The sequence below is a fragment of the Pseudophryne corroboree genome, chromosome 9 (genome assembly GCF_028390025.1).
Source record: "Pseudophryne corroboree isolate aPseCor3 chromosome 9, aPseCor3.hap2, whole genome shotgun sequence".
Taxonomy (NCBI): domain Eukaryota; kingdom Metazoa; phylum Chordata; class Amphibia; order Anura; family Myobatrachidae; genus Pseudophryne; species Pseudophryne corroboree.
This window is the reverse complement of record NC_086452.1, coordinates 355,323,959-355,340,341: the sequence shown is the minus strand read 5'-3', so window position 1 is coordinate 355,340,341 and position 16,383 is coordinate 355,323,959. Positions and strand designations below refer to the sequence as shown.

General features: G+C 47.1%; 1 protein-coding gene across 4 annotated transcripts in view; it reads left to right on the top strand.

Moving 5' to 3' along the window:
• The window catches only part of ATRIP (ATR interacting protein), a 234,081-nt gene that overhangs the window by 93,416 nt on the left and 124,282 nt on the right, over positions 1-16,383 (top strand). For all 4 annotated transcript variants that reach the window (XM_063940701.1, XM_063940698.1, XM_063940699.1 and 1 more), the window contains exon 6: positions 16,003-16,166. In XM_063940701.1, the coding sequence (XP_063796771.1) occupies positions 16,003-16,166 (164 nt within the window). The remainder of the gene's footprint in view (positions 1-16,002; positions 16,167-16,383) is intronic.

Genomic DNA, 16,383 nt, shown 5'->3' with positions numbered 1-16,383 from the left:
TTGTTTGGTGCGGCAGGAGCTGGACCATGGTCAGAGGGCTGCTGTTTTTTAGTTTTCTTATTTTATTTTTATAGTCGTACTATTTTTTCTGAGCAATCTTTCTAAACAGCATCTTATACGTACCTTAGAAAGAGTCGCTCCAACAACTCTCCGCCGGGTCGCAGCAACGCTTACCCACGGGTACAGTTCTGTTTCGGCGGGCGTCTGTGTCGGATATACTAGCAGATCCAGCAGACATTACCAGGCTGTGGCCGGAGTACGGGGCGAAGGTAAGGCATTGGTTCCGCTTAGAAGGGGAGTACGGACACAGCCGCACTGTTTTGGGAGGAGACTACCAAACAATTGCTGACGTGGCTGCCACCTCGGGTACACCAGCGCTAGGCTTTAGGGATCATAGGCTCCAGGAATAGTATGAGGCCGCGATCCCTAGGGTTGATGTCAGCAGTGGGGAGTCAGACGCTTTCCTGGCCGCCCCTCCCCCGGTTCATGACCAGTTTCCTCCGAGTCTCCTGCCATGAACTGTTTTCCTGCTTCCGTCTCAGACGCTGTACACGAGAGGACCCAGTCGCAGCATAGGCGGCTGTGTGACTGGTGCGTCTGTGTGCACTATAGGTTCATGGAGCGACAGTGTACACTAGTAGCGTCAGGATCCACTCAGCGTTCGCTAACGTATTTGATCGGTCCTTGAAGCGAGGTGAGTCTCCCTGTATCCCACTCTACTGAATACGGGTAATACAGCACTAAGTCTCTACCTAATTGAGTATGAATAGTTCGATAAGTGCCTATTGCATATGAGTCTGTATACATATACTGTTGTTTCTTTTACAATACGTCTGAATATGGTAGATCTGTTTAAACATGATTCAGTAATATGTTCTCCTACATACTTGAAATGTAGTTGATGATGTGCTCATATTGCTTATTATACTAATGTATAACATGTGACTGACTGCTAATGTGATTGCTGACTTTACTATATTCTGTCAGTTGTTTTATTCCGATCCTCAATGCTGGTGCATGGGTAGGGTCGGATTTTATGTCACTTTAAAGAACTTAAAGTGATTACAGTCACAAATTGTGTAGTACAGTGTGGAAGTGTTGATTATTTATCATGTCTAAGAGCGGCAAAGGTGAGGAAGATACACTCACAGCAACATCAACACTCATATCATGTTTGTCTTGCAAAGCTGTATTTTCCTCTCAGAATCTGGTTCAGGATGGTTTGTGTGCAAATTGTTTTAGCTTTCACCAGGGGTTCTTGAAAAATACAAGGCAGTTTCAGGTGCAGGTTGATCCACCTTGGGCTATGTTTGCACAGACTTTATCCAGTATAGCTGAACGGATAATTCCTCCAACTTCTGTACCGGGGATAGGTTACACGTTTAACCCTTACATGCAGTTTCCCTTTTGTGGTGTATCATTTCCAGCAGCAGCCTCTCAAAAGAAACAGGCTGATAAGCAGGTGGTAAGTAAATCTTCATCCTCACAGGCTACACATGGTTCAGATGAGGATTCATCAGAGGATGAAAGCTCAATTAATTCTACTTTGGCATACGAAGAGGAGGAGGAAGGTGGATATAGCTTAGTTAATTAAAGCAATGAAAGCCATTCTATCCTTAGAGGATTTAGCAGAGCCTGTGTTAAAAACCAAGGCACCTGTGTTTAAACGTCCCAAAACAGTTAAGGCTGAGTTTCCAGGGTTAGATCAGCTGACGGAAATCATGGAAGAGGCTTGGGCTACGCCTAATAAGAAGTTTAGAATTCCTAAGAAATTAAATTCCAATTATCCTCTTCCAGCTGGGGATTGTTTAAAAAGGGAGGTGGCTCCTAAAGTAGATACGCACGCGATTCGATTAGTGCGAAAATCTACATTACCTTTGCCTTCAACTCAACATCATTAAATGATGTCACGGATAGGAGAGTGGATGGTTTTCTAAAAAACATTTTCTCCCTGTCTGGGGTAGTCATAAGACAGCCATGGCTTCAGCTTGGATGGCAAAGGCAGTGGCTCCCTGGCTGATGTATTGGAGGGGGATTTCTCCTTCGTCCTAGAGGATGCTGGGGACTCCAAAAGGACCATGGGGTATAGACGGGATCCGCAGGAGACATGGGCACACTATAAGACTTTGAATGGGTGTGAACTGGCTCCTCCACTATGCCCCTCCTCCAGACCTCAGATTCTGTGCCCAGAGGAGACTGGTCACACTCTAGGGGAGCTCTACTGAGTTTCTCTTAAAAGACTTTTGTTAGCTTTATTATTTTCAGGGAGCACTGCTGGCAACAGTCTCCCTGCTTCATGGGACTGAGGGGAGAGAAGCAGACCTACTTCTGTGAGACTGATAGGCTCTGCTTCTTAGGCTACTGGACACCATTAGCTCCAGAGGGTCCGATCACTTGGGTTGCCTAGCTGCTCGCTCCCGGAGCCGCGCCGCCGTCCCCCTCACAGAGCCAGAAGATCGAAGATAGGTGAGTAACCGAAGTAAAGAAGATATCGGAAGGCGGCAGAAGACTTCAGTCTCCCTGAGGTACCGCACAGCGGTCGCGCTGCGCGCCATTGCTCCCGCTCACACAGGCACTGCATGGGTGCAGGGCGCAGGGGGGGCGCCCTGGGCTGCAATAAAAACCTCTTTTATACACTATCTGGCTGTTTTAAGGTGCCTAGGCATTATTTGTGACCCCCGCCAGTATAATCTCGGCGTGACCGAAGCGCGCCTTGTAGGGGGCAGGGCTTCCTCCTCAGCTCTGACCAGCGCCATTTTCTCTCCACAGCTTGCTGCAGAGACGCTGCTCCTGGCCCTTCCACTGCTGTCACAAGTAACAGGGTGTTGAAAACAAGGGGGGGGGCACTTAATTTTGGTGTTGGTGGTATTATATTACAAGCGCTGATAGGTCTGGGGCATTGTGCTTTTCAGACAGGTGTGGCGCTGGGTGTGAGCTGGCAAACTCCTTCTCTGTCTCTCTGAAAGGCCTTGCTGTCGGTCTGTCCCCTTTAGCCCACTGTGTTTGGGGGTGTCGGTACGTGTGTGTCGACATGGCAGAAACTGAATGCTCTTCCCAGGAGGAGGTTAGTGTGAGAGCCGAGCAGAATGAAGGTGTGACTCTGTCGGCACCGCCGACTGCTGATTGGGTTGACATGTGGAGTGTGTTGAATACCAGTGTGGCTTTGTTACATAAGAGGTTGGACAAATCTGAGTCTCAGAACCAAGCATGAAGGCAATCCATGGGAGACGTGGTGCCACACACTCAGGCCCCCTCGTGGTCCCAAAAACGTTCATTTACCCAGGTAGCAGACACTGATACCGACACGGAGTCTGACTCCAGTGTCGACTGTAATGATGAAAAGTTGCATCCTAAGGGGGCTAAGAGTATTCAGTACATGATTGTGGCTATAAAAGACGTGTTGCATATTACGGAAGACCCAGCTGTCCCCGAGACAAGGGTCTGTATGTATAAGGGCAAGAAACCGGAGGTAACGTTTCCTACCTCTCATGAACTGAATGCCCTTTTTGAAAAAGCCTGGGAAACGCCAGACAAAAGGTGGCACATTCCCAGGAGAATTGCTATGGCATACCCGTTTCTTTCTCAGGATAGGGTTGGGTGGGAGGCAACAACCACGGTAGACCAAGCTCTAGCGCGATTGTCCAAGAAAGTGGTGCTACCGTCTCCTGAAATGGCGACCCTTAAAGATCCTGCTGATCGGAGGCAGGAAACTACCTTGAAATCTATTTATGTCACGACAGGTACTCTGCTCAGGCCGGCTGTGGCTTCGGCGTGGGTGAGTAACGCGATTGAAAAGTGGGCAATTAACATGTCATCGGATATAGACACCCTGGTTCGGAATAGCGTGCTTTTGTCACTGGGTCATATCAGGGACGCTGCAGTCTATATAAAAGAGACGGCGAGAGATATTGGCCTTTTGGGATCAAGGGCCAATGCCATGGCGGTCTCGGCTAGAAGGGCGTTGTGGACTCATCAGTGGAATGGTGATGCTGATTCTAAGAAGGCGATGGAGGCTCTCCCCTACAAGGGTGGAGTTTTGTTTGGTGAAGGCCTCGCGGACCTGGTTTCTACAGCTACCGCGGGTAAGTCCTCTTTTCTGCCTTTTGTTCCTCCACAGCAAAAGAAAACGCCCCCATATCAGATGCAGTCCTTTCGGTCACAGAAATTCCGGAAAGGACGTGGGTCATCTTTCCTTGCGGCAAGAGTTAAGGGTAGAGGAAAAAGATCGCTGGCTGTGGCAGGCTCCCAGGAGCAGAAGTCCACCCCGGCTTTTACCAAATCCACCGCATGAAGCTGGCGCTCCTCTGCGGGAGTCCGCACCGGTGGAAGCGCGTTTTCAACTCTTCAGTCAGGTCTGGATTCTCTCGGGCCTGGATCCTTGGGTGCTGGAAATTGTGACCCAAGGATACAAGCTGGAGTTTCAAGACGTGCCTCCACGCCAATTTTTCAAATCCGCCTTGCCAACTTCTCTTCCGGAAAGAGAGGTAGTGTGTACGGTGATACAAAAGCTGTGTCAGCAGCGAGTCATTGTCGAAGTTCCACCGTCACAGCGGGGAGAAGGGTTTTATTCAAGCCTGTTCGTGGTCCCGAAGCCGGACGGCTCGTCAGACCGATTCTGAATTTAAAATCCCTCAATGTGTATTTGAAAAGTTTCAAATTCAAGATGGAATCTCTCCGAGCGGTGATCTCTAGTCTGGAGGGGGGGGGGGGGGGGGGGGGATTTTATGGAGTCAGTCGACATAAAGGATGCTTACCTACATGTCCCCATTTATCCTCCTCATCAGGCGTACCTGAGGCTCGCTGTTCAGGATTGTCACTACCAATTTCAGACGTTGCCGTTTGGTCTTTCCACGGCCCCGAGGATTTTCACAAACGTAATGGCGGAAATGATGGTGCTCCTGCGCAAGCAAGGGGTCACAATTATCCCATACTTGGACGATCTCCTGATAAAGGCGAGATCACAGGAGCTGTTACTAAAAAACGTGGTGCTCTCACTGCGGGTGCTGCAACAGCATGGCTGGCTCCTGAATTTGCCAAAATCGCAGTTGATTCCGAACACTCGGTTGTTGTTTTTGGGCATGATTCTGGACACGGAACTGCAGAGGATTTTTCTCCCGTTGGAAAAAGCTCAGGAACTCCAGAACATGGTCAAGGAACTTCTGAAACCGCCAAGAGTGTCGATTCATCAATGCACTCGAGTGCTGGGGAAAATGGTGGCGGCCTACGAGGCCATGCCGTTTGGCAGGTTCCATGCAAGAACGTTTCAGTGGGACCTACTGGACAAGTGGTCAGGGTCCCATCTGCAGATGCACCGGAAAATAACTCTGTCCCCAAGGACCAGGGTTTCTCTCCTGTGGTGGCTCCAAAGTTCTCACCTTCTAGAGGGTCGCAGGTTCGGCATCCAAGATTGGATTCTGGTGACCACGGACGCGAGTCTCCGAGGTTGGGGAGCGGTCACACAGGGAAAAATTTTCCAGGGAAAATGGTCAAGCCAGGAAGTTTGTCTGCACATAAACATTCTGGAATTAAGGGCCATCTACAACGGCCTGCTACAAGCGGAACATCTTCGCGACCGGCCCGTCCTGATTCAGTCGGACAACATAACAGCCGTGGCGCACATAAACCGCTAGGGCGGAACAAAGAGCAGAGCGGCGATGGCGGATGCCACCAAGATCCTTCGCTAGGCGGAAAAACATGCAAGCGCTCTGTCAGCGGTCTTCATTCCAGGCGTGGACAACTGGGAAGCAGACTTCCTCAGCAGACACGATCTCCACTCAGGAGAGTGGGGTCTTCATCAAGAGGTCTTTGCAGAAGTGACAAGTCGTTGGGGAATTCCTCAAATAGACATGATGGTGTCTCACCTCAACAAGAATCTTCGGACATATTGTTCCAGGTCGAGGGACCCTCAAGCAGTAGCAGTGGACGCTCTGGTGACACCGTGGGTGTTTCAGTCAGTCTATGTGTTTCCTCCACTTCCACTCATCCCAAAGGTGATAAGGATCGTAGGAAGAATAAGGGTTCAGGCGATACTCGTTGTTCCAGATTGGCCTCGGAGGGCCTGGTATCCGGATCTTCAGGAATTACTCACAGGAGATCCTTGGCCTCTTCCTCTAAGAGAGGATCTGTTACAGCAAGGACGTGCGTGTTCCAGGACTTACCGCGGTTGCGTTTGACGGCATGGCGGTTGAACGCCAAATCCTAGCTAGGAAGGGTATTCCCGGGGAAGTTATCCCCACCCTACTTAAGGCTAGAAAGGAGGTAACGGCGAAGCATTATCACAGTATCTGGAGAAAATATGTGTCTTGGTGTGAATCCAAGAAGGCTCCTATGGAAGAGTTTCACCTGGGGCGGTTTCTCCATTTTTTGCAAGCAGGTGTGGATGCGGGCCTGAAGTTAGGCTCCATTAAAGTGCAGGTTTCGGCCTTATCAATTTTCTTTCAAAGGGAATTGGCCTCGCTTCCTGAAGTTCAGACGTTCGTGAAAGGCGTATTACACATACAACCTCCATTTGTGCCCCCAGTGGCTCCATGGGACCTTAACGTGGTGTTACAGTTCCTTACGTCACATTGGTTTGAACCTTTACAAACGGTGGAGTTGAAGTTTCTCACTTGGAAAGTGGTCATGCTATTGGCCTTGGTGTCTGCAAGGCGGGTGTCCGAATTGGCGGCTTTGTCTTACAAAAGCCCCTATCTAATCTTCCATGAGGATAGAGCGGAGTTGAGTTCTCGTCAACATTTTCTACCAAAGGTGGTTTCTTCGTTTCATATGAACCAACCTATTGTGGTGCCTGTGGCTGCTGAAGCCTTGGCTGATTCAAAGCTTCTTGATGTGGTCAGAGCTTTGAAAATGTATGTAGCCAGAACGGCTCGGGTGAGAAAAACAGAGGCGCTGTTTGTCCTATATGTGGCCAACAAGGTTGGCGCTCCTGCTTCTAAGCAGACTATTGCGCGCTGGATCTGTAATACGATTCAACAGGCTCATTCTACGGCTGGATTGCCGTTGCCGAAATCGGTGAAAGCCCATTCCACTAGGAAGGTGGGCTCATCTTGGGCGGCTGCCCGAGGCGTCTCGGCATTACAGCTTTGCCGAGCAGCTACTTGGTCGGGGTCAAACACTTTTGCAAAGTTCTACAAGTTTGATACCCTGGCTGAGGAGGACCTCATGTTTGCTCAATTGGTGCTGCAGAGTCATCCGCACTCTCCCGACCGGTTTGGAGCTTTGGTATAAACCCCATGGTCCTTTTGGAGTCCCCAGCATCCTCTAGGATGAAGGAGAAAATAGGATTTTAATACCTACCGGTAAATCCTTTTCTCTTAGTCCGTAGAGGATGCTGGGCGCCCGTCCCAGTGCGGACTCTATCTGCAGTACTTGTATATAGTTATTGCTTAAGTTACACAAAGGTTGTGTTTGGTAAGGGTCAGGCTGTTGCTGATCAGTTTTTGTTCACACTGTTAACTGGGTTTAATTAACTGCCATGTTGTACGGTGTGGTGTGGTGTGGTGTGGTGTGAGCTGGTATGTATCTCACCCTTAATTTAACAAAATCCTTTTCCTCGAAATGTTCATCTCCTCTGGGCACAGTACCTATAACTGAGGTCTGGAGGAGGGGCATAGAGGGAGGGACTCCTTTCCCTCTCTCAGATCACAACCTTATCACATGCATGCTCGCCTCCATTACTTCAAACTCAATGTCCCTAAAGTCTACAAGGACACCTCTTACCCGCAGAAATATTAACGCTATTAATTTTCAACAACTATCTACCTCTCTGCAACCACTGCTCTCGCCAATTTCTACATTCACCTCTCCAGAGACTACTGTGTCACACCTTAACCAAACTCTAGAAACAGCACTTGATGAAGTGGCTCCAGCTACCCATCACACTCCACGTAGACTTAGATGTCAACCGTGGCACTCTAAATACACTAGACACTTACAAAAACTCTCACGTAAAGTTGAACGCCAGTGGCGTAAATCTCGTAGTTCAAGTGACTTTCTCACATATAAGACCACCTACCACTCTTATCGTAATGCTGTGGACACTGCCAAACAAACATATTTTCAATCTCTCATCTCTCTGCTCAAGCCTCTAACCCCAAGCGACTTTTTAATACATTTAAATCACTTCTTGACTTCTTGTCCCTCCCTCACCTAACCCACCAGCCACTGTCAGTGCGCAAGATCTTGCTTCCTATTTCAAGGACAAGATTGACAAGATCCGAAATTAAATGGTATGCTCTTCCACAGCAAGTGACCTGCTCAATTCCCTGCCTGAACCCTCTAACACTTTCTCTTCCTTTGATCCTACAAATGAAGATTAAGTATCTGCACTCTTTTCATCTGCCTACTCTAATACCTCTCCCCTTGACTCTTTACCCTCACAAATTAGTAAAGCTCTGTCTACTGTGCCTCATCCCAACCTTAACGAAAATCTGTAATCTCTCCCTGTCTACTGGTATCTTTCCTTCTCTATACAAGCATGCAGTGATTACTCCCATTCTGAAAAAACAAAACTCTGACCCGAACACTCTCTCTAATTACCGTCCCATCTCTCAGCTCCCATGCCCCTCCAAGCTACTTGAGAGACTTGCCTACACTCGCCTCACACACTTTCTTAACTCACACAGCCTACTGGACCCACTTCAGTCAGGATTTCGTGCCCAACACTCCACAGAGACAGCACTGACTAAGGTAGTGAATGATTTGGTCACTGCTAAATCTAAAGGACATTACTCGCTACTTATTCTCCTTGATCTCTCTGCTGCTTTTGACACTGTTGACCACTCTCTTCTCATACAAACACTACAATCCCTAGGTATTCAGGACACAGCCCTTTCTTGGTTCTCATCCTACCTATCTAATCGCTCCTTCAGTGTTCGTTTCTCTGATTCCACCTCTCCTTCGCTACCTCTCTCAGTTGGAGTACCGCAAGGCTCAGTCCTAGGTCCTCTGCTTTTCTCTATCTATACCACATCTCTTGGCAAACTAATCAACTCTTTCGGATTTCAGTACCATCTGTATGCGGATGATACTCAAATCTACCTATCCTCCCCTGATTTGTCACCATCTGTATTGGGCCGTGTCACTGAATGCCTTTCTGCCATTTCATCTTGGATGACATCTCGCCACCTCAAACTTAATATTTCCAAAACAGAATTAATTATATTTCCACCGGCCAATAGTAGTTTCCAACCTGATATCTCTATCACTGTTGAGAACTCTGCAATCAGCCCTACCCCACAAGCTCGCTGCCTAGGTGTCATTCTTGACTCTGAACTGTCCTTTGTTACCCACATTCAATCTGTCTCAAGATCATGTTACATACATCTAAGAAACATATCCAAAATACGACCATATCTTACACAAGACACAGCAAAACCTCGAATCCATGCTCTCATTATCTCCCGCATTGATTATTGTAATAGTCTCCTGACCGGTCTTCCCAAACATAGGCTCTCACCACTACAATCCATTTTGAATACAGCTGCGAGGCTAATCTTCCTTGCCAGACGTTCATCGTCTGCAGATCCGCTCTGTCAGTCCCTCCATTGGTTACCGGTATTCTACCGTATTAAATATAAAATACTTTTACTCACATACAAGGCTATTAACCAAACTGCACCAACATACATCTCTTCACTCATCTCAAAATATCTCCCTACCCGACCTCTCCGCTCTGCACAAGATCTACATCTCTCATCCACACGCATTACTTGTTCACACTCAAAATTACAGGACTTTATCCGGGCTTCACACACTCTGTGGAATGCCCTCCCACGCACAGTAAGACTCGCCTCTAGTCTCCAAACCTTTAAATGTTCCCTGAAAACTCACCTCTTCAGACAAGCCTATCAAATTCCAGACCCACCCACATAACCTTCAGTGCTTCCCTATCTAATTACATCTCTGTAGAGTATTCATAACATCACATATCTTGTCTTTCTTTAGTCTCACACCCTCCTGACACTTGGATAACTTTGTGGGGTATCATCATACAACCCATTAAGAACCTAGAAATCTGGTGGACCATTATGCAATAGGTAGCATCTATCCTTGTGTATCTATGCCTATTTCCCTGTAGATTGTAAGCTTGCGAGCAGGGCCTTCCTACCTCTGTCTGTCTGTTTTTACCCAGTTTTGTTCTATTACTGTAAATAAATAAATAATGAGCCAGTTCACACCCATTCAAAGTCTTATAGTGTGCCCATGTCTCCTGCGGATCCCGTCTATACCGTCTATACCCCGTGGTCCTTTTGGAGTCCCCAGCATCCTCTATGGACTAAGAGAAAAGGATTTACCGGTAGGTATTAAAATCCTATTTTTTCAATAGCATCTAGAGAGCAAAAATCCCATATAGCACATATATAACAGGCTGCAATGTTCTTGGAAGAGCAGCATTGGATATGGGTACTATTGCCTCCAGGGCATCAGCTTCAACAATAGCTGCTTGCAGAGCAGTTTGGCTACGTACGTGGAAAGCTGATTCAGAATCTAAGAAGGTTTTGGAATCTTTGCCCTTTTCTGGAGATATTCTTTTTGGTAAAGAATTGACAGATATTTTGGAGTCACAAGCAGACTCCAAGAAGGTCAAGTTTCCTTCCACATACAATTTCAAACCTAAAGTTCCGGCTTTTCTGCCCTTTCGTTCTCAAGGAAATCTAAAGGCAAAAGTGATAGCAGGCATTCCCAATACAACAAGTCTAGTAAGACTAAAAAGCATTGATAATAAGCCATTAGCCTGATGGTGCAGGGCTCCACCTGGGGGACCCCAGGGTGGGGGGCCGACTTCTTCAGTTTACACAGATATGGCACCAGTCTACAACAGATGCCTGGGTGCAGGAAGCGGTATCTTTAGGTTATGCATTTGCCTTCAAAAAGTACTCTCCTTGAAGGTTTTTTTGTACCAGCCCATCTCGGGTAGAGACGAAGGCCAGGGCTTTGCAAGAGGCAGTTCAGAAATTGCTTCAATCAGGAGTAGTCATTTCAGTTCCTCCTGTACAACGAGTACAGAGTTTTTACTCCGACCTGTTTTTAGTTTAGAAGCCAAATGGGTCATTTTGGTCCATTCTCAATCTCAAACTGCTGAACAAATACATTTGGCACCTCGGTTTCACATGGAGACCTTACATTCCAGGGATTATATGGTATCCCTGGATATACAGGATGCTTACCTACATGTTCCTATAGCACTGTCCCATCAGTGCTATCTCAGGTTCGCTATCCTCCAACAGCATTTTCAGTTCCAGGCCCTACCCTTTGGGTTAGCCACAGCCCCCGGAGTATTTACCAAGATTATAGTGGTAATGGCAGCTTATCTCCGACAGCAGGAGATAAGAATGTTTCCATATCTCGAAGATCTTTTAATCCTGGCACAGTTGCAGGAATTACTCCTATGTCATCTGCAACAGACAATAACATGTCTGCAGAAGCACGCGTGGCTCATAAATTGGGCAAAATCGTCTCTGGTTCCATCACAGCGGATGACTCACTTGGGGGCTGTACTGGATTCAAGTCTACATAGAGTAATGTTACCTCTGAACAAGATATCCAAGGTTCAGTCAAAGATTCAGGACTTGCTGCACAGTCAAAAGGTATCCATTCACGCAGCAATGCGTGCAATGAGTTTGATGGTGTCGACATTCGACATGGTGGAGTATGCACAATTCCACTCGAGGCCTCTGCAGCGTCTGATTCTTGCCAAATGGAATGGGCTGCATCAGACGATAAAAACACAAACTGTGGTTCTTACGATAGAAGTAGGAAGGTCGTTAGCCTGGTGGCTACATACATCCCATCTGGACAAGGGGAGACCCTTGTGTATATCAGTTTGGGAAATTCTGAAGACAGATGCCAGTCTCCAGGGCTGGGGAGCAGTGTCAGGAAGGTTGTGTTTTCAAGGGCAGTGGACCAAGGAAGAAGGTTGCCTGCCAATAAATATATTGGAACTTCGGGCCATATACATGGCACTGATTCAGGCAAAGGACATTCTTCGGGTAAAACCGGTCCAGATCCGCTCGGACAATGCGACGGCTGTAGCTTACCTCAAGATCCGCTCGGACAATGCGACGGCTGTAGCTTACCTCAAAATCAGGAAGGAACTCGCAGCCGAAAAGTGATGAAGGAGGTAAGTCACATACTAAAGTGGGCAGAACTTTATCTTCCAGCCTTGTCCGCAGTATTCCTTCTGGACTGGGAAGCGGACTTTCTTTGTCGACACGCCATTCGGGCAAGCGAATGGGCTCTACACCCAGAGGTCTTCCAGACTCTAGTAGACAAGTGGGGGTTGCCAGTGATAGATCTCATGGCATCCCGTCTGAACAACAAAGTGCTCGCATATGGGTCAAGAACAAAGGATCCCAGAGCGATCTCTGTGGATGCCCTGTCGGTGAGATGGGACTTTCATCTGGCTTATGTTTTCCTCCAATCACCCTATTACCAAGGGTGGTGAGAAAGATAAAGCAAGGGAAAGGTGCCGTGATACTAATAGCTCCGGCCTGGCCCAGAAGGCATTGATACACAGATCTGCAGAGAATGTCGATGGATGCTCCACTTCTGCTCCCTCAACGTCCAGATCTACTGATGCAGGGTCCTTGTTATCACAGACATCTGGATCGACTGTCTTTGACGTCGTGGCTCTTGAATCCTCTATCCTGAAGTCAAGAGGTAATTCAAACTATGCTTAGAGCAAGGAAACCTTCCTCAGCTCACATTTATCACCGAATATGGCAAACCTATATTCACTGGTGCAGTGAACGGAAAATGGACCCTAAGTCTTTCAGAGTTTCCAGTGTCTTAGCATTCCTTCAGGCAGGAATGGATAAAGGTTTGAAGGTTGCTTCCTTGAGAGTGCAAGTGTCGGCATTGACTGTATAGTTCCAAAAGCAAATTGCCAACTTACAGGATGTGCGTATTTTTTTTCAGGGAATGCTGCGCATTCAACGTCCTTTTGTTCCTCTTATAGTGCCTTGGGACTTTAGTCTAGTCTTGAAAGCCCTCCAAGTTGCCCCATTTGAACCACTTAATAAAGTGGATCTTAAATGGTTCACAGCTAAAGTTCTCTTTCTACTGGCTATGGCGTCAGCTAGAAGAGTATCAGATTTAGGGGCATTGTCATGTCGTACCCCATTTCTGATTTTTTTTATCCAGATAAAGCAGTTCTCAGAACTAGATCTGGGTATCTTCCGAAGGTGGTGTCAAAATTCCACCTTAATGAAGAAATTGGAGTCCTGGTTTTCCAGTTACCAGGCCTTTCTGTGGGAGATGCATCGCTGGATGTGGTCCGTTCATTAAGGATCTACGTGGATTGCACCAGTGCCATCAGAAAGACAGATTCTCTCTTCATTCGCTACGGATTTCACAAGAGAGGATGGCCTGCTGATAAGCAGACATTGGCAAGATGGCTTCGGATGACGATTTCAGAAGCATATTCTCAGACTGATCTCCCTGTTCCGGCTAATGTCTCTGCTCACTCTACTCGTAGGGTAGGTCCATCATGTGCAGCACAACGTGGTGCTTCAGCAGAACAGATATGTAGGGCAGCCACATGGTCTTCCATTAACACATTCATTAGACATTATGGGGTATATGCAATTGCGGTCGAATTGCCGCAAAAGTCGAAAAACGGTGCATATTCGACAAAAAAAAACATGTCGAATTGGATTCGACAATGCAATACAGTACTTTTCGTCAAAATACCTGCCATTTCAGATTCTACTTTTTTCAAATCGACATTTTCAAAATTCGACATGTCTGCAATGGTCAAAATGCGGCTTTTCAACAAAAGTATATTCAATTGAAGAATGTCGGTTCGACAACAGTGCTTTTCGACAGTAATTTCGTCAATTTCATTCCGCCTCACTTTGCTGACCGCGAGTGACCTCACCGCTGACCACAAAGTTCCCACCATTGAAGATAATGGAGCGGCTGTGCGATGTGCCGTCTGACAGCTCAGACGCGCACAGGCAATCAGGAGAGTGCCACGACGTGGCGCTCCCTGATTGGCTGAAGGGACCCTCTGTGACAGGAGTCACGGGGGGTCTCAGCATTCGGGGAAAGGGGTCCCATGTGTAAACAAGGGACCCTTTTCAGTGCGTGGTCCGGGTAATGCGGTTTGTTTTTTGCCAAGTACGTGGATTACAAAAAAGAAGACGAGAGATGCTGGATTTTGGTGAGTATAATTTTATTTTCAGGTACCCCATGGATTCATCTTGGAGATGTGGACAGAGTCAGCGTGTGAACATAGGTAAGTATATGTGTGTCAGCATGTATGTAATAAAGTTTTACTTTCACTGTGTCTGTGTACTGTTTTTATTTGGGTATTTTTTTTTGCAGTAGAACTACAGGTACCAGCGGGCCCGTTTCCCCCCCCCCCCCCCGCATGCTGGTACTTGTGGTTCTCCAAGTACCAGCTTGTGGGGGAGGCTTGCTGGGACTTGTAGTTCTGCTGCAAAAAACAATATTCTTTTATTTGACACAATGCTATCAGCCCCCCATCCGCAGCCCTTGGATGAGGGGGGGGGCAGCCTCAGGCTTCACCCCTGGCCCTTGGGTGGCTGGAGGGGGGGGGACCCCTTGATTTAAGGGGTACCCACTCCTCCAGGATACCCCGGCCAGGGGTGACTAGTTGGGGATTTAATGCCACGGCCGCAGGGACCGATATAAAAGTGTTCCCTGGCTGTGGCATTATCTCTCTAGCTAGTGGAGCCCGGTGCTGGTATGAAAAATACGGGGGACCCCTACGTCTTTTGTCCCCCGTATTTTTTGCGACCGGACGCAGAGCCCGGTGCTGGTTCTAAAAATACGGGGGATCACCTGTCAATTTCCCCCCCGTATTTTTACAACCAGGACGGCTCAAAGAGCCCGAGGCTGGTTATGCTTAGGAGGGGGGACACCACGCAAATTTTTCCAGGGTTTTTTAACCATTTTTGTGCCATCCAAAAAGTAGAATCCAGGACTCACACTATCCGTCAATTGGTTCGTTTTTCGACAGCGGTACTGTCGAATCCGTTTTTTATTGAATATGTCGAATTCGGGTCCGGGCAGGAGGGTAAGTGACTGTCGAATTGTCGAATTTAAAAACGGTCGAATTCCAGTCGGAATTCGACCGCAATTGCATATACCCCCATGCCTTGGATACCTTTGCCTCTCATGATGCTGAATTCAGGCAAAGGATTCTCCTGTCCAGTCAGGAGGGTCCCCACCATTAAATTTGCTTTGGTATATCCCATTGTTATCCTGTGGATAACCTGTGGACTCTGCCGGAGAAATATACGTTATGGTAAGAACTTACCGTTGATAATGGTATTTCTCCTAAGTACACAGGATCCACAGGGATCCCACCCTGACGCACCTGATTTGAGGATCCTTTTACTAACTAACCTCTTCCTTCTTGTACGGAAGGGTGTGCATGTGTGTTCTTCTCGCCTGATTAGGGCTATCTATGATGCTCCTGCCTTGAGCTTTGGAATACAACTGACTTGCCTGAGCCAGGAGGCGGGGATATGTGGACGGGCCTGTTGCATGCTGTGAGGCCAGAAAGCTTTGACGATTGGTGCAAATCCGCTGTTGCTTCATCATATCCCATTGTTATCCTGTGGATTTAGGAGAAATACCGTTATCAATGGTCAGTTCTTACCATAACACATATTTCTCATTTAGTGTATTTGGGACAAAATTCATGTATGTTGCCCTCAGTAGCTCTGTTCTTTAATAAGCAATCTTCAGGTTAATAAATAATGTAAAGTTAAAATTAGTTCTCAGTGACAAACTGGCTTTTTGTCATGTGGGACCCAGCTGGCAAATATAACTTTTATAAAGTACATATTTTCTTGTTTTTGTTGTATAAAAACATTTCATGCATTATTGCTAAAGTTGCCAATTTTGTAGCGAACAGAATGTAATCTGGGCTCATAAACTAATTAGTGAGTCATGTAGGTGTACCTATTTGTGTTTTCATTCTATCTGGAGACTTTAGAGAACCTATGTCTTTTCTTTTTTGCAATCCAGCCCCAAGAAAAGCCCTTCTGGGGCAGTAAAGCTTGATCTGTGTTCTTCGCCACAACCAGGGAAATTCTGCTTTCCCACGAAGGAGTCTTTTAGGGCAAGTACCAGTCTGAAACCGCATGTGCCTGTGTCTCCACAGCCCTCCTTTCTTCCAGCTATTAAATCAGGTAAGATGCGTTATTTCACAGTACCACCTTTTACAGCACAGGAATGTAATGATCACCTGTTGCCACGAGTTAACGGATTAGAAATGTATAGATATGTATAATACATTCTTTATTCATTTACCTCCTGTCTCCCAACATGACTCAAAGCACTGTACATTTTGCAGAAGATGAGGCAGCCACCTTGGGTGTGCTCTGTTGCTGTTGAAGGCTACTCTGA